The sequence below is a fragment of the Melanostigma gelatinosum genome, assembly GCF_949748355.1.
Source record: "Melanostigma gelatinosum genome assembly, contig: SUPER_1_unloc_1, whole genome shotgun sequence".
In the NCBI taxonomy this organism is placed as follows: domain Eukaryota; kingdom Metazoa; phylum Chordata; class Actinopteri; order Perciformes; family Zoarcidae; genus Melanostigma; species Melanostigma gelatinosum.
Window position 1 is genome coordinate 1473384 of NW_027635330.1, and position 20617 is coordinate 1494000.

General features: G+C 41.9%; 1 protein-coding gene across 1 annotated transcript in view; it reads left to right on the plus strand.

Moving 5' to 3' along the window:
- The window catches only part of LOC306786361 (NEDD4-like E3 ubiquitin-protein ligase WWP2), a gene marked incomplete at both ends in the record, with an annotated part of 335533 nt that extends 315864 nt beyond the window's left edge, over nt 1–19669 (plus strand). Inside the window, 13 exons of the mRNA XM_079297399.1 lie at nt 3842–3896; nt 5779–5860; nt 7391–7519; nt 9368–9446; nt 10302–10373; nt 11426–11514; nt 13738–13897; nt 16829–16962; nt 17694–17834; nt 17947–18067; nt 18708–18812; nt 18910–19006; nt 19597–19669. Coding sequence (XP_079153525.1) covers nt 3842–3896; nt 5779–5860; nt 7391–7519; nt 9368–9446; nt 10302–10373; nt 11426–11514; nt 13738–13897; nt 16829–16962; nt 17694–17834; nt 17947–18067; nt 18708–18812; nt 18910–19006; nt 19597–19669 — 1337 coding nt within the window. The remainder of the gene's footprint in view (nt 1–3841; nt 3897–5778; nt 5861–7390; nt 7520–9367; nt 9447–10301; nt 10374–11425; nt 11515–13737; nt 13898–16828; nt 16963–17693; nt 17835–17946; nt 18068–18707; nt 18813–18909; nt 19007–19596) is intronic.
- Between the last annotated feature and the right edge of the window lie 948 nt (nt 19670–20617).

Here is a 20617-nt window from a genome sequence, read left to right on the forward strand (position 1 = left end):
ATTGTCTGAAAAATCATTGGCAATTAGAGATTAATTGTGCTTTTTCAAGCTAAAATGGCAACCATTCTCTGGTTCCTGCGGGGAGTTTTTGTTGCTTTTCTTTGTCTTCTGTGCTAAACTGAGTATAATTAGCTTGATCGAACAAAACCTTTTGTGATTGGTAAAATATTCCACTCATTTTGTAGATTTATAAGGCAGGGCAAGTTTATTTATTGTAGCTCATTCAGCAACAAGGCAATTCAAAGTGCTTTACGTAAAACCTCAAAAGACAAAGTGCAAATGAAAGACGGTATAAAAAGACATTTAAACGCAATTAAAACAGTCGTTAAAAATAGCGAGAGAGTAGAAAATGAAAACAATAGGATAAATAAGATGCAGTGTAAGAGATGATTTAATAAAAAACAGCTGTAAACCGGAAAGTCTTCCGCTTTGATTTAAAAATAGTGAGAGTTGTAGCTGACCTGCAGTTTTTTGGGAGTTTGTTCCAGATATTTGGAGCAAAGAAACTGAACGCTGCATTTTTATGTTTAGTTTTGACTCCGGGGAGAGAAAGTAAATAATGAATCAGTCGAAAAGAAAATACATTTCAAATGAACCGGTAATAAAAAATAATAGGTCATTACAAGACAAAAGTCAGACCTCTAAGTTGAAATATTGTGTTGCACGATTTTGAAAACTGTCCATCTGCAACAGGTTATAATTTGAGTGGTTGATCTCCAATTTAAACCCCCTCTGTATCGAATAATAACCTTAAAGTCAACTTATTTGAGAGATCAAAGTGGAAGGATGCTGTGGCAGTTCTAGATACACACTGTTGTAAGCACACTGGGCAGGTGAGCATCACTTAATATGAAATAAGAGACACCATAGCAAACGCAGTCAGATGAAAACTGCTTTGCTAAATTAGTCTGAAACACACAGACGAGTTGCCATGTTTTCGAAGCATTTGAATGGCTGATGAACTCACTGACCTTGCAATTCACTGGATGCCTGGTATTCACTTTCTCTCCTTGTCTGCATAGTTTTACATCTCAAAAGAAGTGGCAATGTTACAAAAAGTTTTTACAAAAGTGTTGCTAATATGTTTGCGTATCTTCTAAAGCCACATCGGCAGTAAAAGTGTTCCGAACACGTTAGAAGCGACTAGCTCAAATCCCCTTTTTCACCTGCCTTCATGGCCTTTTTATTCTTCCACATCTATAACACCCAGTCATTATTTCACACATTTCTGCCAACATGATGCTTTTTCACCCTCTCTTCCTTCTCCCTCCCTTGTATTCTCAGCCTCCCTTTCTTTTCCTCCCCTCCAACCTTGCTCTGTCTAGAAGCTGCCGAGGAGCTGAATGGTTAGAGCCAGGATGAAGTCATCATGTTTTATATCATTATATTCTCCTTTTACCTTTTTTAGGCACAGAAAAACCCATCAGGGCGGGGCATAGATTGGCTGTCGATGGGAGCGACCCACACACACACACACCCTTTAACCCGGTTATGTGCCCGCTCTCGCTCTTCCAGCAGGCTCTGGCCTTTCCATCCCCAACTCCCTCACAGTTTCCATGACAGGGCTCCTTTAAATGGGCACAGTCACATTTCTTTTTGGGTAATGCTGCGTAAAGTGACGTTGACGTTTGGTGCATAATACTCTACTTTATGGCTTCTCAGGGAAATAATCATCACTTTTGTGGTGCAACATGTCTCGTGAAAAGAACAAACTTATCCACTAGCTTTCATTTGGAAAATGGTGGTTTTGAGGTTTTTTCTCCTCAGTCTAACTAATAAAGGACAACCAGCACTACCTGTCATACACAGGTACACACAGCCATTCAATCGAAGGTGAAGCCACCTCAACTAACTTTCTCCCACATTTTTTAATGATTTTCTAAATGTGTAATTTATTCATTTTTGTACATATTGAGGGTTGTTTTGCTTCTTACGATCACCAAATAGAGTGCAGCAGGGATGCCTTATTTCTGTAGGCCAACCAGGAAGTTGGCATCACACTTGTTCGCTCGACAAATGAGAGTGCAATGGGATTCTTCCATTGGATTTAGGATTATGGCAGAAAATAATCTCTGCGGCAAAAAATGAACACCGCTTTTATATTTCTGAAGCGTAAATGCAATCGTCGGAAGTAAAAAGCTAACGTTAGGCTATAAACAAACAGTCACATGACATCACGTCACCACCACCAACCTAAAGGAGGACTGGTGTTCTAGTGATGACGTTTAGTCGTCTCATTTAGCCACTTGTTCGGAAACTCTATTTTTAAGACACATAAAAGCTTCTAAATTCACCAAAGGGGTATTTACTGACAAATTAAACAAACAAAAAACATTGACTTCGAGACGAGGGAACAGGGAACAGGAAGGGCAAAAAAAGCTACCTGATTTCCTTAGCTACCTAACTAATTCCACCATCATAAAAAGCACCACATGAACTGCTCCGTTTGGTCCACATTACTTTGTTTTTGTATTACTGGTCCTGGTAGCCGATACCCCTTTCAATTAGCTTATGCTAATCGCGAGCCCTTATGCTAATTGATAGCATGCTGACTATTATGATTATGGTAGGTAGGAGTGCTGCAAAGGGTCTGTTATGATAATAAAATACCCATTCTGTTAATTTGAGGTTCATATAACGACCCGCCGTTTTATTTACAGTGCCGCTACAACGCTAACCAGCATAACATGTTGTGCAGTTGTTTGCAGTACACACATAGAGCAGATAAACATCTTTAGCATGAAACTCCCCTTCGGCGGCCACTAATTCCAACATAACCGTCTTTTTCAGCTACTTTTCCACTCAAGCTGATATATTCATGCGATTTTGTGTGTATTCCAACATGAGAATGTACACATTGACTCCCTGTTTGCCACAGACAAACTTTCCACACCATGGCACACACACACACACACAATTTTTCTTCAGTGTGTGTGTATATGAGTACAGGCTGAGTAAACCCCACAGTGGTTTCCAGGCCCAGGGTGAATAAAGGTGCCTTTTGTCAGGCCTGGGGTGGGTTGGGGCGGCCAGTGAGGAGGAGGAGGAGGAGGAGGAGGAGGAGGAGGAGGAGGTGGGGGCGGGGGGGGGCTCCAGTCTGGAACAAGCATGAATGTTCCCCTCAGTTCCCTCAGACATTGCACCTCCCTGCCTACTTTCACAGCAGTGCTAGAAGAGAGCCAGAGAGAAGATGAGGAGGAGGAGGAGGAGGAGGACGTCAGGGTGGGGCGGTGGGGGTGCCAGGGTGTATTCGAGGAGGTGAGCGGGAAGCCGGGGGATGGGCGGGGCTTGCGTCCAACCAGTGAGCTCATTGGAACAGCATTGTTGTTTCATCCTCCTACCGAGCGTGTCGTTTTTTTGGGAGGCATACGAGCTGCCCGACGGCCAGCTCCCTCAGTTGCCCCTCACCGCTGCAGCAGAGAGGAGACACCCCCCCACCCCTCGACACACACGCACGCACGCACGCATGCACACACACACACAGCATGCCCGACTTACACACATGTAGCACGCCTGGTGTCGCGTGTAAGCGAGGTCGAGCGTTAACTTGATTGTACAAGTTTGGGACAACCATACTGAGTGAATTTTGCTGCTTTTTAAAAAAAATCTTATTTTTTCTTACTCATCTGAACAGAGGGTTGTTTTCTTTTACAAAACTTTTTCCCTCCTCTTCATCCCTAATGCGGTGAGAAACGAGAGTGGACCGATTGAAGAATTTCACATTGTGACGTACGGCGAGGACAAACGCAGAGAGACAGCAAGACGTGGAAGAGGACAGGACGGCGACAGAAAAAGGTGTTCCTAACCGGAGTTGTTTTGTTTCTCTCTGTTTCTCCCTCAGCCGTCCGGAGCTCCGGTGGAAAATGACCCTCTGGGCGCGCTGCCTCCTGGATGGGGTAAGTTTGCCGAAACACTCTCCTCGCAGAGACAAAGTCCCTCTCAGTGAGGGGTGCTGAGCCGTTTACGAGACGTCTTCTCTCCGAATCTAGTTCAGTTCTGAAAGCCCCTCTGTACCTGCCGGAGGTGTCTGGCTGTCGGAGGCGTATCTGATCAGTCGCGAATGGATTCTCATGTCTGAGCTGAGTTTTTTTTGGGGGCTTTTTTTGACAAATCTTGCCAGCAGTCAACAGCAGAGCAATCTCCATTCAGTCAGTTTAACTTATTCAAACTGCACTTTGCATTTCTGCAGACGAGGTTTGCAGCGTTTTCTCTTCTCCACAGAACTCTGAGCACGTTTGATGATTTTAAACCTTGATGCACCAGAAACAATGCTGGTTCTGTGTATTTGACTATTTGCTTGAGCTTCTTCCTTGTTGTCCCCAGTGAGCAGATCAGCTGTTAACTGATTGATGACTCTGCTCCTGATTTTAAATTTTCTCTTGTTATCTTGCTCACGTTATAACAATTCATCCACAAATTACAGAGGCAATATTATTGACTGTTACTCGTTGGCGGACATATATTTTCTCTAATGATTAATGCAGTCTGATCCGCATTTAATCACACATTCATTCATACAGGAACACCGCTGGCAGCTCCCCCCCCCGACGTTTTCACCCACTTCCATCACGTTCACTCCAAGAAAAGAAAAAAAAAGCTTACTCTCTGCCCATGATGCCTTTTCAGCATGTTGCGGTACTACCTCTTAGACGAAAAACCTCAATTATATCGCTGGCTCTGATTCGCTTCTCTGGGGCGCTCGTTTTTTTGGCTTTTTTTTTTTCATCTGCGGTTGCTTCCCTCGCTTTTTTTTTCTTTCTTTTTTCTAAAGGCTTAAGATTGAAAAAGAGAGATGGAATAGAAGCGCAAGAGAGAGCAGCGAATGAAAGAAACTAAAAGAGAAGGGGGGCAGGGTGGTCGGGGAGAAAAGCCAGTGAGAGTTGCAATGTGAGCACTACTGTTTCTGGGCCCTCCACACACTCCTGTTAATGAGAAAAAGATGTTGGGGGCGATGGAGGGAGGAGGATGGGCCACCGGCTCCTCTCTCATGAGACCAGTTGCACATGCGCACACACACACACACACACACACACACACACACACACACTTTGATAGATTGTTATTCTGTTTTTAAGGTTCTTTGGTCTAAACTATTTCTTACTTTTTGAAACCTTGGCTCCATGTTTAATATTTGCTCCAAACAATGTGGTCACTCTGACTTTCAGACACCCCCACTGCCACCTTAAAGCCACACACACGCACACTTTGGTTTACCCCGGTGAGGTATTTGAATCAAGCCTTGGTGAAATATTACACAGACTCGCAGATTTTCTATCGTGGTGGTGAGATTTTTTTCTTCTTCTCCATCCCAACTGACAGAGAGTGAACCCAGTTGTTGATCTCCTGAGTATCTGTTGTGGAATATTTCAGAATCCTCTCAGATTAGTTTTTTTTACTCACAGATCACAATTAAAAAATAAACACAATAACTTGATTGTGTAAATTATCGGGATTATTATGAATATCCTCATGTGAAACACTTGAAAAAGCTGTCTAGTTGCCATCATAGCAGAGAAGAGAAAAAAAACTTACCTTATATAAGATTGTTTTTCACGAAACAAAGATTTGTGTCCTGTGTGACGCAATACAACTATTCGTTTCTTTACAAAATATAAGGTGAAGTGACTCCAGTTTGTTTTAGTGCCATTTTGGTGACTATCGGGACATTATCGGGATTATTTTGGCCTGGATAAATCGTGATATCGTCATCTCATCACACTCTCACTTCGAACTCGCTTGTTCTTCAGCGCGCCGTTGTTTTTCTGTTTGTGTTCACAGAGAAGCGTCAGGACAATGGCAGAATCTACTTCGTCAACCACAACACGCGGACGACGCAGTGGGACGATCCTCGGACCCAAGGGTGAGACTCTCTGAGTGTGTGTGTGTGTGTGTCTGTGCATGTGTTTGCCTGCTCGTTAGGTGGTGTGTCGCTTTGGGTGTTTGCTGCTACTGAAGACGGTTTAACACAGAGTTTGGTAAAAGGACAGAGGGAGTTGTTTCTCACTGACCAGGGGTTGTCCTGGAATATGATGGAGTTCAAAGATTTCCAGAATAGACTGGCACATTGTCAGTGGAAATTTTCAAATTTGTGAGTTTACAGGAGCAAACTTATTTTACAAATTGCTGAGAAACAGCATTAGAGGAAGAACTTGGCTGACGATCTATCTGCGGTCCATTTGATAATTTTTTTCTGGCATCCCCCCTCTATTTCCTTTTTTTTTTTAGAAGGTGCAGGGCATCATCTTCTCTATGACATCATGCGGGCGAGCTGGAGATGTGGTTTGTGCCTCTCATCTGGTAGCGTTACATTCAGGTCACACAGCTAAATGTAGCCACTCACGCTGACTGCTGCACTGACGGTAGTTCTACAATCAACAAGAAGTCTTCCCACCATCTGAATTGGCAAAAAAATAAATTAGAAATGTCCTTGCCTAATTTAAATGTTGTGAAACTAAATGTTAACTTTTTGTTAGCAGTTCACTATATTGACGTTCATGAAAATACTTTACTGGCTACTTCGATAGAAAACACGTTTTTTTATTTCGTCTTTTGTTTTTTGAGGATTTTGTTATACCTGCAGAACAGCATTGCGTATTGTTAAATGACCTTTCGATGTTCTTGTTTTGTTTTTTGTCATTTAAAAAAAAGATTTTGTCCAGATGATAGGAAGAGTTTTTAAGGAGGTATTTCATTTTTTATATTGAAGGTCGCTAGCTATTTATTTTTCTGACAAACTTGAGTGTTAGCTCTGTGATTCAAACGTAATACATGAGAGGCACAAACTGCGGCCTGGGTGGAACGAGTTATTGATGGCCACATTAAAGGGACAGTTTACGCCCAAATCAAAACTACCGGTGTGTAGGTTTCTCTTTACCTGTAGAGCTATTTATCAATCTAGATAGTTTTCGTTTGAGTTGAGTAGTTTTAGAGATATCGGTTTCAGAGGCACCTGCCTTCTCTCCAATATGGTGAGCAGTTTCATGAAGGAACTATGGGTGAAAGAAAATAGTTCCTACATAAAACAAAAAAAAGACGGTGCTGTTGTGTTTTTCAAAATGGTATTTTTGGGGCGCTTTGAGCTCCACAAGAGTGTCGTACAGTCCCATTATATTAGAGAAAAGGCACAATATCTCCAAAACTGACATCAAAACAATCTAGAGTGATAAGTAGCTCTACAGGTGAGAGGAAAAATATGTAGTTTTGATTTTGGGTTGAACAGTCCCTTAATATTGCTCAGAGTCACTAGTCTTTAGCAGTTGGAAGCAGCAGGGGTTTGTGTCGGTCTTCAGATCCACAGGGTGGCGGGGAGGTGTGTCAGTTTCATCCCCAAGACGGGGCCCCCTTCTTTTGGGCTGGGACCGTGCTCACTGCCCCCCTCTCCCTGTTGCAGGATGATCAAGGAGCACCCCCTGCCCCCGGGCTGGGAGATGAAGTACACCGCCGAGGGAGTCCGATATTTTGTGGACCACAACTCGCTCACCACCACCTTTAAAGACCCCCGACCCGGGTTTGAGTCAGGGTAAATATTCTCTCAGCCCTTCCTCCCGAAACCTGCTTCTAGTGTGTCACAGGCAGAGGCTAAGATGGTCTGAGGAAGTGATCTCTGTCATTCAAAAACACTTGAAATCAACTTCTTATTCAAATTATTGCACAATGATTTTGCCTCGGTCTGACATTGCAAATATCTACTTAAACAGTCATGGTGTGAAAACTTTAAAAGATCATGAAGAAAGGTCAAAACTGTATCTTAATCATATTTTTAATTTATATCTTCATTGCATGTTTTATCCATTACCTTTCATTTCTAATTCTAAATATTTCTCACACACACACCCACACACACCTCTTCCCCGGAGAATGTGCAGATCCACTGCAGACTGCATTGGCATGTGTGTGCACGCACTTGTCTTTTCAGTGTGTATTAGCTTGTGGTGTGCATGTGTGTGCGTGCATCTGCAAGCTGTTTTCCATGCTGATATCTAAATGTATATGTGGTTACGGAGGGCTTCACTGTTCTTACTCCGGATCCTACAGCGCTCCGCCGCCACGGTCTCCATTTCCTAACCTCAAACCGAGACGAACCCGGTAGCTCGGAGAGCACGAAAGCCAGACGCATTAGAGGCCTCCTTCTTCTTCTTCACCATCTCCCTCTCTCACTCTCCTCCCATTATCTCTCGAACTCTCTCTCTCCGGGTCTCAGCCTCTCTGGTGCTGACAAGGCACATATCGTGTGTGTGTGTGTGTGTGTGTGTGTGTGTGTGTGTGTGTGTGTGTGTGTGTGTGTGTGTGTGTGTGTGTGTGTGTGTGTGTGTGTGTGTGTGTGTGTGTGTGTGTGTGTGAGAGAGAGAGAGTGTGAGCGTGCAGTGGGTTGATGGCGCTTATACTAACACAGCTGCAGGCCCAGACTCACCTCTGTGTTTGAGACCCAGACACACCGAGCCGTGCCTGAGAACAGAAGGGCCGGTGTGAACTTGATATTCACATTGAGTTTCTGGCCCGCAAACCTGGAACATAATGGATTCTTAATTACACTGAACCCGGAGCAGTTTCAGGGTGTTTTTTGTTTGTTTTTTACTCTCGTCACATTTAGCTTACTGCGGCCTGTACGTAAATGGCACAGAACTAAAACATGTCTTTTGTGCAGTACAACACAGTTATTATGCCGTTTATAATTTAGATCAATTATTTTACATTCATTTGAAAACAATGGAATCTATATACCAAACATTTTGCCCACATGCTATATACATTGCACTATTCACATTTGTATAAACTCTCCTCACAACCTCTCCTCTCTGCTCTCTGTTCAGCAGCCTGCAGATCAGGCGAGGTTTCTCAGATATGACTGTTGGTCTCAGCCGAGTCAATCATGGCTCCACAGTTACGCTGAAGAGCGCAGAATCTAATCATTTTTTCAGGATCTGGTTCGAGCAAATGGTTTATTCTGGGCAACATTGTAAATGAGAGATGGTAAATGGTTTGGATAAAATAACACAGTTTTGAGTCGCACATAATGTGTTCAAGGACCATCAGAAATGTGATAATCCACCGATGTCTGTTTTTACAGCTTCAGGCTATGATAAACGGTGTCATTTTGCTGAATTTTATAAAGAGAAAACATGTTTTTCAAATCCTCTGGCCGTTTTTTGGGGTTCAGAGCTTTAAAGGAGACCAACGCGTTTCTGTTGATCAGCTGACCAATAAAGAGTTGACAACATACAACACCAAGGCTGTCCGTTAGTTTGTTTTGGATTATTAACTCTGGAATTATCCAATCAAGATTCTCAATGGATTTCACTTTGACTGTGAAAAATTACAGAATCCCTTCCCTTTCTCTGTGTGTGTGTGTGTGTGTGTGTGTGCGCAGTTCACGGCAGGGCGGTTCACCCGGTGCTTACGACCGCAGCTTCAGGTGGAAGTACCACCAGTTCCGTTTCCTGTGCCATGTAAGTGTTGAAGTCAAGATTATAACGCTTTTAGATCACATCCCCCGCACATGTTATATATCCTCAACAGAATTACAAAAAGTCAATATCTTCCTGTAAAACTAAATATGATGTGTGTAAGCTAGCACCAACCTAATTCAACCAATAATATCATGACGTCCATAAATCAATCTGTTGTGGAGCCACAGTCCCTGTAGCTCTGTAGCGAGCTAAATCCTAAACCTGCCTACTTTTTAGCGGTCCAATCAAATGCAAAGGATTTAATTTAAATCCTTCTTGTGACTGTACACCGTTCGGATATTCCGTTTCCCTGGGGAATCCGTTTCAGTACAGAAGACATTATAAAACTATAAAAACTATAAAATTATATAAAAACACTCCTAAAACAAGGAGGTGATCCTGTATTGATTTATGATGAGAGAGCATTTCTCTTTGTTTGATAACATTAAAGGTAAAGTTAGGCTTCCACACTCATTTCAAAAATAACGTCGAGAGAAAAAAGTTATTTTCTGATCGTTTCACGGCAGATACATTCTAAAAAAGAAATAGCCATCAGACACTCAGCAGATGATTTACTGTTAGATATCATGGAAACACAGAGAACAAGGGGCTGAAGGAACCTTTTAGTTCCTTTTAAAAAGTAGTCCCGTAACTTTAAATTATCAGGAACTTCGAGGTGGAAATGCAGCTTTAGAAAAGTGTTCTCAGGGTCAAAAGTGAAAGTTAGATTTGTGGTCACCAGCAGTTGAGTTTTCAGAAGGTCTTACCGAATCCAACCTGTTCAAGATTCGATTTTTCCCCATCTGGAGTTCTCTTTCTAACTTGATACATGGTTTGTATTTTGTCTCCATCCAGTCCAACGCCCTGCCCAGCCACGTCAAGATCTCCGTGTCCAGACAGACGCTGTTTGAGGACTCGTTTCAGCAGGTCAGAGACGAACCGAACGCAGACCTGATCTACACTCAAATACAACTATATTCCTGTCACCTTGTGTTTAGTTTGCAACATTTCACCTTGTAACTAAAGACATGATATACATACTGTGCAACATGTTTACAGAAAAAGTATAAAGCGATTTGACAAAAACACGTCATTGGCTTATTCTGGTATCTGAACTTGGTTTGCAGTTATTTTATTTCACCAGACTTATTTCCATTTTTCATCTGTATCCAATGTTGCTCCAAAATATTTCATCGATTTATATCTTATTATAGCCTGACATGGGCGGCCAGACTGTTTTGATTGTGCGTCATATAGAGAACAATATAAGGAGTCACGGGCCAAACAATAGTCAATGTTTAGTTTTCAACCAAGAAAATCACATGTGCCATAGAAAATGTATTTTCTATCAAAAAACTACACATTACAACCAACGTTTGACATTACAGTTCAATGGTGTGACCACATATTACAAAAAGGTTTTTCTGTGTCTGCTGCTTTTAAGATTCATTCAATACTTTTAAACCAATAAAGTGCCCTAAGTGCCCTTTTAAAATATTACGATGTTATGTGTCAAAATGTAAAGTTAGAACTGACAGAAATGGCCAAATATTGGTTTCTGTTCATGGCAAAACGCCCACTTAAACGATTACGATGCAAATGTAAGCTGTAAATCTGTCTAATACTTATATAATATGTAACAAACAGAACAGACGGAAATGATAAAACATTGTTTGACATATATTAGATAATTGATATTGAGATAATTCCACTAAATTTAGTTGACATCTAGTGGTCGCAGTTTGGCCACCTTTGGACAAAAGTATCTGTAAACCAGGCTCAGATGATTCCATACATACATTAGTGCATCTGACACACAGCATTCATTTCAAACTTTGCACAATATCACTAAATCATTTTTGCAGAAAGGGAAATTACAGGTGAAAATAAACATTTATTCTTGTCTCCAGTTTTCTATCATTCTCAGATGTTGCCTGTTAAAATTATTTCTCAAATAATATATTCTGTCCTGTCGTCAGATCATGAATGTGAAGCCGTACGACCTTCGCCGCAGACTCTACATCATAATGAGAGGAGAGGAGGGGCTGGACTACGGCGGCATCGCCAGGTGAGAGCAACAGCAAAACAAACACGCCTTCCTTCTTCTTCTCCTCGTCTTTTTATTCCGTCATTAAGCATGCGGTTGGTGCTACATTTATCCCATTGGTTTTTAATGTTGGTGATGGTGCATTTTTCCTGTCCCTGCCTCTTCTCCATCTCTGCATCAGCTTCCTCCTCCAATGGAACCAGCGTTTAATCTGTTAACCGTCAGTTCCAGGGTGGATTGAGACTATTTTAAGAGATCATACAGAGGCAATGGGCATAATGGGCTGAAGTTGTTGAGATTGCTGGCTTCCAAAAACGCCAGCAACGCTTCACATATACTGTATCCCCCACCCCCGCTGTGTTCCAGGTCCTCCTCTCTTTATATGTTGTTGTTTTTGTGTTGCCGGTGTTCTCGTCAATTTATTTCCTGTTTGTTTTTTACATTGTGTCTCTGTCTCCGGTGTCACGTCAGTGGTTTTACCCTATGGTAGGTGACATCATGCTGTTCTACCACAGGGTAGAACCACGGACGGGATGTTGTGAGGTGTCTGCGTCCATTCGTCCGTCAGTCCACATCCCCCTCCCATAGACCCCGAGGGGGGAGTGCAGGGGCCCCTGGGAGCGCTAGGTGCTGGTGCTGCAGCTAATGGTGGTAGTGGTGGTGGTGCTAGTGGGCCCTCATTCTGTCTAACATGCATCCTCCCACAGTCTCCTTGTGTCTATTTGATTCTGTTGTATTTATCTTCCATGTTATATGTGTTGTCTCCATATCATTTATGTGTCAAATTTGTTAATGTATTCAAATTTATACCACTATCCACTGATAAAATTCTCCTTTTTGACACCTGGTCTACGAAAGATTACCATAAGAAATAGCCTAGATTAGGATTGTCATTTAAATTCTAATTATACATTTAGCGTATTCCCTTTTTGTGAGAGTTGAATAAATGGTATCTATCCATCTAAAATATTCATTCTGAAGCTGTGGACTTACACAATTTGCCTAATTGTAGTTCCAGATTTATTTGAATTCAGGATTCATTCATTCAGAATTTGATTTATACCAGAATTTTTTTCCCTTCAGAATTTAATTGAATCCAGGATTTAGAAACCTTTTTTATAAAATTATATTTAAAGTAATGTCAAATCTGGTTTTAAATGAAACGAAACGCATCACATTTAATTTGACTCAGTTACGGTTCAGTGTTGATGCTGTCTGCTTTACTCTGTCCACTTTTTTAACGGTCAAATGGTAGTTTATGGACTACAGTGTTTTAGTAATGTTGTGGAAACGCTGTGACACCCCAAAGTCACATGGTAGCTCATTCAGTTTACAACTCAAGTGGACAAAACTCTTCAAATGTAAAGTCAGTGCTGGCTATTACTGTGGTTGTTTTTATTATTATCTTATTCTACGACCAATTTGTCATAATTTCTAAGCATTTAAAAGATGATCATAGAGAGGTTTTAACCTCCATAGACTGCGTGTCTTTTAAATCGCACTTCCAGATAGAGAAACATATCAGTGTTTGCGGAAATCCCTGTGTGTCATACAAAGACATCATCACTGAAAATGTCCTGGAAAAAAACCTGATTTAGAAAGTGGTTATTTCAAAGTACTTTATTAGATACCCAACAGTAATGAGGAAAAATGTCAAACTCCACATTAAGTGATGGAGAAAATAATCTTTCGTGGTGTTCAAAAAAAAACCAAGCTCACTAATGTTGCTCTTCAAGTTAGACCTGCCTAAAACTTACAGATTCAGTATCTTCTGGTCTTTATCTACAAATGAGATTCATCCCACTCTTCCTAAAATCAGGTGTACTTAAGCTATAATTGATTTACTGCCATTTTCCGACATACAATGCGTCATTCCTCTGAAGAGGTAGAATTACTGAGTTTTACTGTGATTTTTGTTATTTACGTTTTTTTATTATTTTCTATAAGCTTTACTGGTTGATCATGTTCTGTCCTTGGATTAAATATACTGTGATTGTTGTTATAAGATGTCTTCTTTTATCCATGTTATCTGCTCAAAATGTGTTTTGATTGTTTTTTTGTCTCAGCTCACAGTGATGAAACGAACTCCTCCGCTTCCTCCTCTGAACTAGTCTTTGATGCAAATTGATAGTTCTAAATCATCAACATAATGCCTTGTATTTATAAAAAGAAAGAAATAATAGTACATCCCTGCTGTCATCTCTTAGCCTCTCATATATCCTGTAATGTCCTCTTGCTCTGCAGGGAATGGTTCTTCCTGCTGTCCCACGAGGTGCTGAACCCCATGTACTGTTTGTTTGAATACGCCGGCAAGAACAACTACTGTCTGCAGATCAACCCCGCCTCCTCCATCAACCCCGACCACCTCACATACTTCCGCTTCATCGGGCGGTTCATCGCCATGGTGAGCTTCACTTTGGAGTGGTGTTATTTAAATCATATGTGCGATTTGATTTGCTCCCAGGGTTTTGGCTGAACTGCCTCTACCCTGGAAGTTCAATAAATGCCTGGAGGCGTGAAAAATGTATCAACATGGGTAGGGATGTGACGGGGGGGGGGGGCTAAGACATGCCCAGTCACATTTACTGTCAGCTCATTTCCCTTAACCAGTGTAGCATTACATTTATAGGACCACACAAGCCTTTTCTCTCTTTTCTGTGGGCTCGAAGTTGTTAAATTTGACTAGTGGCTGGCTAGTTAGCTAGCTAGCTTGCTCATTCCACGATGCTTTCATGCTACAGTTACAGAACATAAAAAGCACCACATAAACAGCCTCGCAAGGTCTTTATTATTTTAATATTTAGCTGACTGAACTGTTTTTGAATTATTGTTCATGACAGCCATTACCATTTCAATTAGCTAGCATGCTGACTAATGTTATGATTGGTCATGGTAAGAGTGTGGCAAAGGTTCTGTTATGGTGACTAAATAGAGTATAAATGTTTAGAAACATATGGGTATGGTAGCGTACGTTAGGTGTATCCTAGCGATTAGCATTAGCATTTAACGGACTAATTGAAAGCTGCATCTCTGCTGCAGGTTACCAGCTCGAGGCTACATTAACCGCTACTAGCATAACACATAGACAAGACAATATACAAGACAATATACCAAGAGAAAGCTAACACGAGAGGTCCTTGAGCATGCAGCCATAACTGGTCACCCAAAATAGTATGCAGTTTGCTGCAACAGAATACCAGATTAGCCGTGGACAGACACAACGGTACACACTCAATCACAGATACACACGCAACCGATTGCATGATCCTCCTAGCGAAGATAATAATAAAAGCCATAGAAAGAGAACATCACATTAAAGAAAGTGGGTAAAAATTGTTTTTAACAATGGATTTAGAAGAGATTACTTATTCTGTGAGCATTATCTCCTCCGACGGGGTCGTTTCAAAGCTAAGGAGTAGAAACCATGAAACCAGATATCTTTTTTCCTTAGAACTACCAGCTGAGACTGAAAGATTATTACCACATGTGTGGTCTTATTTTCTGGATAGCTTGCCTTTATTTGCTAGCAACAAAGGTTTACACAACCTTCAGGGTCTCCTGTGTCTATATATAATGTACAGCAGTGGTTCTCAAACTTTTTCTGTCGCGCCCCACTTTGGAGGAAGAAAAATGTTCATGCCCCACCACCCCAAAAAAATTGTAACAAAATGGTCTATGTTGAATTTTTATTGAAACATTTTGTGACTCCTCCGTCTGTGCTTTCTCAAATAATAGGATAAAGAAAATTGCAATCACTTTTAAGTAAACCAGATTGCTCCATCAGACAAAAACAAATAAAATGTGCAATCACTTTGTTAGAACAATGCAAATAAAGTTATATCTGTGCAAAAAACAACTACAATTTGGCAAAAAATAGCTGATTGCAATTGGCTGCAATTAACCTGTTTTGCACTAAACATCTTTTCAAGATAACAATAAAGTGCAACCTGTGAAAAACTAAACAAAACAAGTTTCATACTATCTGCAGCTAGTTTTCAGACATAAAACACAGACTGGTCTCTCCTCATCTCCTACCACGTTCACTGTGAAACCCAGAGCAAGATAGGCGTCATCATATGTTCTTCTTGGCTGCTTGCTGTTCGTCTCGGATGCATCGCTTGCGGTTACTTTTCTGTTCCCGCCAAATGTCTCTTCATTTGGAACACTAAGCCACACACGTGAGTCGCCAAGGATCATGGCCATCGCGCATGCGCAAATTAACCTGTTAACGGCGTAACGTAAACATTGACACGAAAGTACAGGCATTTCGCCATGTATTTATTTTTATTTTTTTTGAAATACAAAAATTCTGCATTTCCCCCTGTGCCCCACCTGTAATACTACCGCGCCCCACAGTTTGAGAACCACTGATGTACAGTATGTACTACACTCTCGCGCTCTCTCTCTCTGAGGGATCAACTCCAGAAATCTGTAGGTCCCAAAACCGACACACCCACCCCTCATTCCATCTGCCAGCCCACCCCTCACCCACACCATGACCTCACCGCCACACCCAGCCCGCACCCGCCAGCGGCTGCCTATATTTAGTCCGAAAAATCTCACTCTGCTGACTTCCCTTATAAAGATGCTGGTCTCTACCAACCCTCTCTTTCTTTCTCTTTTCTTTACCTTTGTGCCTCACTTTCCACTGACTCTGTCTATAAATCTTCGTGTGTGTGTGTGTGTGTGTGTGTCGCTGCCTGTCAGACAGACACATGGTCAGTCAGGATACAGTAGGACAAAGCAGAACAGTCTGAGTCAGTCAGTGGGCATCTGTGTTGTTCTTTGCTCATCACAGCTCTGATCCCTCTGTGGTTTTTTAACATTAAACAGCTCCATCTGGCTGAGTTTGCTCACTGAACACACACACACACACACACACACACAAAACTAGGATTATAACTTGGTTTGAAGCAGACTCCTCGTAGTTATCACCATGAAAATAAGGATAAAATGAACAGAATAACACCTGGCAGCAGCTACGATGTCAGTTCCCCTCTGGACCAATCACATGGATTATCAGTTATTGTTTTGTCATAAGCAGGTGTGGAGTGAATTATGTCACGCAAAGAAAAGCCCCATTCATATTTCCTGTAAAGGTTACTGGCTGTTAAAACAGTTCCAACACTTGAATGGGCACGAAACAATCTCCGGTGATTCATCATATTTTATGACAAAATTTGAACCATATGTCACAAACCATCCAACAATGTCACAAAATTACAGGACTCTTCTACTTTCTTCGATCCATGAAGTTCAGTGAACCTACACACCTTATGTATACATTTCTGAGTTCCTTTTCGTGGTTTCTAATGTAAGAAATCCTCCCTTGCAGGCTTTGTACCATGGGAAGTTCATCGACACTGGCTTCACGCTGCCGTTCTACAAGCGAATGCTGGACAAGAAACCTACGCTCAAAGACCTGGAGTCCATAGACCCCGAGTTCTATAACTCCATCATGTGGGTCAAGTAAGTACTGCAGGCTGGGTGTGTTATTGTTATTTTGTGCTTGAAAGAGTAGAAATTAGGGTTTTTTTCAGGCCTCGTTTCTTGCTTTTGTTTTTGTAACTGAAAGAAAGAACCGGACAAGAACTACCCAGGTGTGTGGACCGTTGTGAAATCAGTCAATTACAGAGATGCGACGAGATCACACGAGCTGCGACACCAGAACCGGTCGAAAACGTAGATTTGCCCCCTCTGCTTCTAGCAACCTTGCACGGACCACACCCATCGTAAGCTCAACTACACAGCTCAAAAGTTACGTGACTGCATCTTACACAGTCGTGATGCTGTTGAGGTGACAAAATCTGTCCACAGACCGATAAACAGATCCTCCTCTTTGGTAGTTCTTGCCACAGCAGGTTGTCTCCACGACCACACAGACTCACAAGGTGAAAACAAAACCAAAAAAATGGCAGACTATTTATTACAAATATAAAATTGACAGTAAAAATAGCTTGAAATGGAATCTTTCTGAAAATCAGTTTTTTAAGGATCAATAAACTTTGAAAACAGGTGAGGTTTAGCTTTTCATTCCGGGAGAAGTTAAACAGTCAGAGTAGCATTTAAAAGGTGTGTGTGTGTGTGTGTGTGTGTGTGTGTGTGTGTGTGTGTGTGTGTGTGTGTGTGTGTGTGTGTGTGTGTGTGTGTGTGTGTGTGTGTGTGTGTGTGTGTGTGTGTGTGTGTGTGTGTGTGTTCAGAGAGAACAATCTGGAGGAGTGCGGCGTGGAGCTGTACTTTGCACAGGACATGGAGATCCTCGGGAAGGTTTCCACCCACCAGCTGAAGGACGACGGCGAGAACGAGCTGGTCACCGAGGAGAACAAGGAGGAGTACATCAGGTGAGTTAACACGAGCAGCAAAAGCCTGAATGTCGACAAAAGGTATTTAGAGAACCCGATGTCAGCGGTGGAGACCCAAACATAAAGACCTGCCGCTGTTCCTTCTCCTCAGCCTGCTGACGGACTGGAGGTTCACCCGCGGCGTGGAGGAGCAGACCAAAGCCTTCCTGGACGGCTTCAACGAAGTGGTTCCTCTGGAGTGGCTCCGCTACTTTGACGAGAAGGAGCTGGAGGTGAGGAGCAACGAGGAGGGCTGAAGGGTGGGAGAAGCCAGTTGGGCAGCTTTGTTTCCTTGTTTTACTGGTTTCATTGGTCTTAAACACCTCTGAAAGACACGAAAGTCGGCCGAGTCGTTAAATGGTTAAATGTTAGCAAGGTGCACAAACTCAAAGCTGCTCTGAGACTAATTCAGAGTCATGTTTTCTTAAACAAACCATTTATCATAGCCAGACGCTGTAAAAACAGACATTTTCAGTTTTTCAACTTTCCGACGGTCCTTGAACGCATTGTGTGACCAACGCTTCAGTCAGGAAAAGCAAACAAAGGGAAGATTAAAATTTGTGATCTCAAAATAACTTCATTCTACATATGTCAGTTATAAGTCTGGGTTGTGGGTTAACAGTAATTTATACTAGCTGCACTGAACATCTGTTCCTGCCTATTTTTTGTCAGTCACGTCGGTTTAGTTTGTGGATTGTTATTCTTCCTGATTGATGAACAGTCCTTTGCCGCTGAGGCCTGTCCCAGCACAAACTGGGAATGAAATAATCCCGGAGTAGAGACGTAGAGTGTCAACACTGTCTTGTGCCTCGTTGTCCTCTGCCCACTGAGTCAGACAAACGTACTAAAGGACATGACTTTGGTCTGTTTCAGCTGATGCTGTGTGGGATGCAGGAGATCGACATGGCCGACTGGCAGAAGAACACCATCTATAGACATTACACCAAGAACAGCAAGCAGATCCACTGGTTCTGGCAGGTACGGACACAATGTGGCTACAGGGGCCCTTGATCTTAACACACACACACACTCACACACATACTGTCCAGTGAATGACAAAGTCGTGTTCCTGCAGGTGGTGAAAGAGATGGACAACGAGAAGAGAATCCGTCTGCTTCAGTTTGTAACGGGAACCTGTCGGCTGCCTGTCGGAGGCTTCACTGAGCTCATAGGTACATCGTTTTGTTTTTTGTATTTGTTGAGATTCTATTTTTGCATTGGATAGGTTTTTTTCCCCACAGCAGCAATTCCATCGTGGTGCCATACTCTGTTGCTCAGTTTCTCCTCTCTAACTGAAATTACGCCTCCAGTCCTTTCACTTTCTGTTTTTTTTTACAAATCGATGTTGAGCTGCCGTAAATAAAGTCCGTGTCAGTCACCTCCGGTAGATTTTTTACTTCACTGACTGTATCCCAGTCATGCCATTGTTGGCACTGAAAGCTTTTAATGTGAAAAATCGATATGATGCTTCATTGGTCAGAAAAACAGGAATAAATAGGTGTATGACACAAGTATTTTTGTTGAAAAGAGAAAGTCAGAGCAGCAAAGTGGTGAGTGTAAGATGTACTGATGCAATAAGAGCTGTGCAAATGTACATTATGTTGTAAGCAGTTGTATATGATCATTTACCCTATTTATATTTATGGTTAAATAAAGTCAAAGAAAAATCTTAAATTATGTGTTTTTGTGAGACCATTATGATGAAAAAGAAATTCAAGCTTTTATTTGATGAAATAACTTATTTAGTTCTTTCCCTGTGCAGGAAGTAACGGTCCCCAAAAGTTCTGCATAGACAAGGTGGGGAAGGAGACTTGGCTTCCAAGAAGCCACACATGGTAAGCTGCTGCCTCATCTGACGTGTCGCAAAATAATCTGAGCTCAAAGGTCCACTTTTAGCTTTTCAGAGGGATGTTCTTGAAGACAAAAGGAAGACTATGGCACTACTTCGCTTTTCAATGTGGCATCCGAGATCAGGTCTTGCTCCCATGGGTTTAGATCAGTCCACGTGACGAGGTGCGATCAAACGTAGGCCTCCATCATCTTCCTCCCACATGGGAGTTCCTCTCCTGATGAGATCAAAGCGAAGAGAGGAGGAAAACTCAGGCAGCTGAGACCCACTGTCTGAGTTACTACTGATGAACACCCAACATGATTGCAAAGCTTTTAAATTCCAAAATAACGGTAGTCTTTTATTGTGAAGAATTTACAGGAAAATGTGTTTATCAATTAGTGGAGCTTTGTTAGTCTACTAATTCTGCAGGGAGAAAGAGTAACGGCAAAAACAACGGGGACTTTTATTGTGAAAAGTTGAAAATGAAATGTGTTCATCCACCGTTTTTACAGCTTCTTCTTCGACCATAAATTATATCCGATCAGGCAGGTTGCATTCAAGTGTCAAGTGTGGACACAGCTGAGTTCTGATTTTGCTCATCAGCTCACTAAAGTCACATTGAAAAGACAAGTGTAACCACAGCCTTTGACCTGACTGAAGACTCCAAAAAGCTAGCAACCTTTAATATTAGATAATTTTTACCAGATTAGATGGTCCCTCATTTCCTGTGAATCCCTCGTGTGTAGGTCATTTAAACCAGCGCTGGACTGGCAAACGCTGCCACTGACAATGAAAACTACCGGAGGTAATTTGAGGATTTCAAAATACAGAAACCCCTCTGTTGAAAAGAAATAGTGACCATTTCATGAAAATCTTGAGGATAATACCGTTAAACCCATGGTGATTAAAATACATTAATACATTACACTTGGGTGAAGTCTGATAATGACTA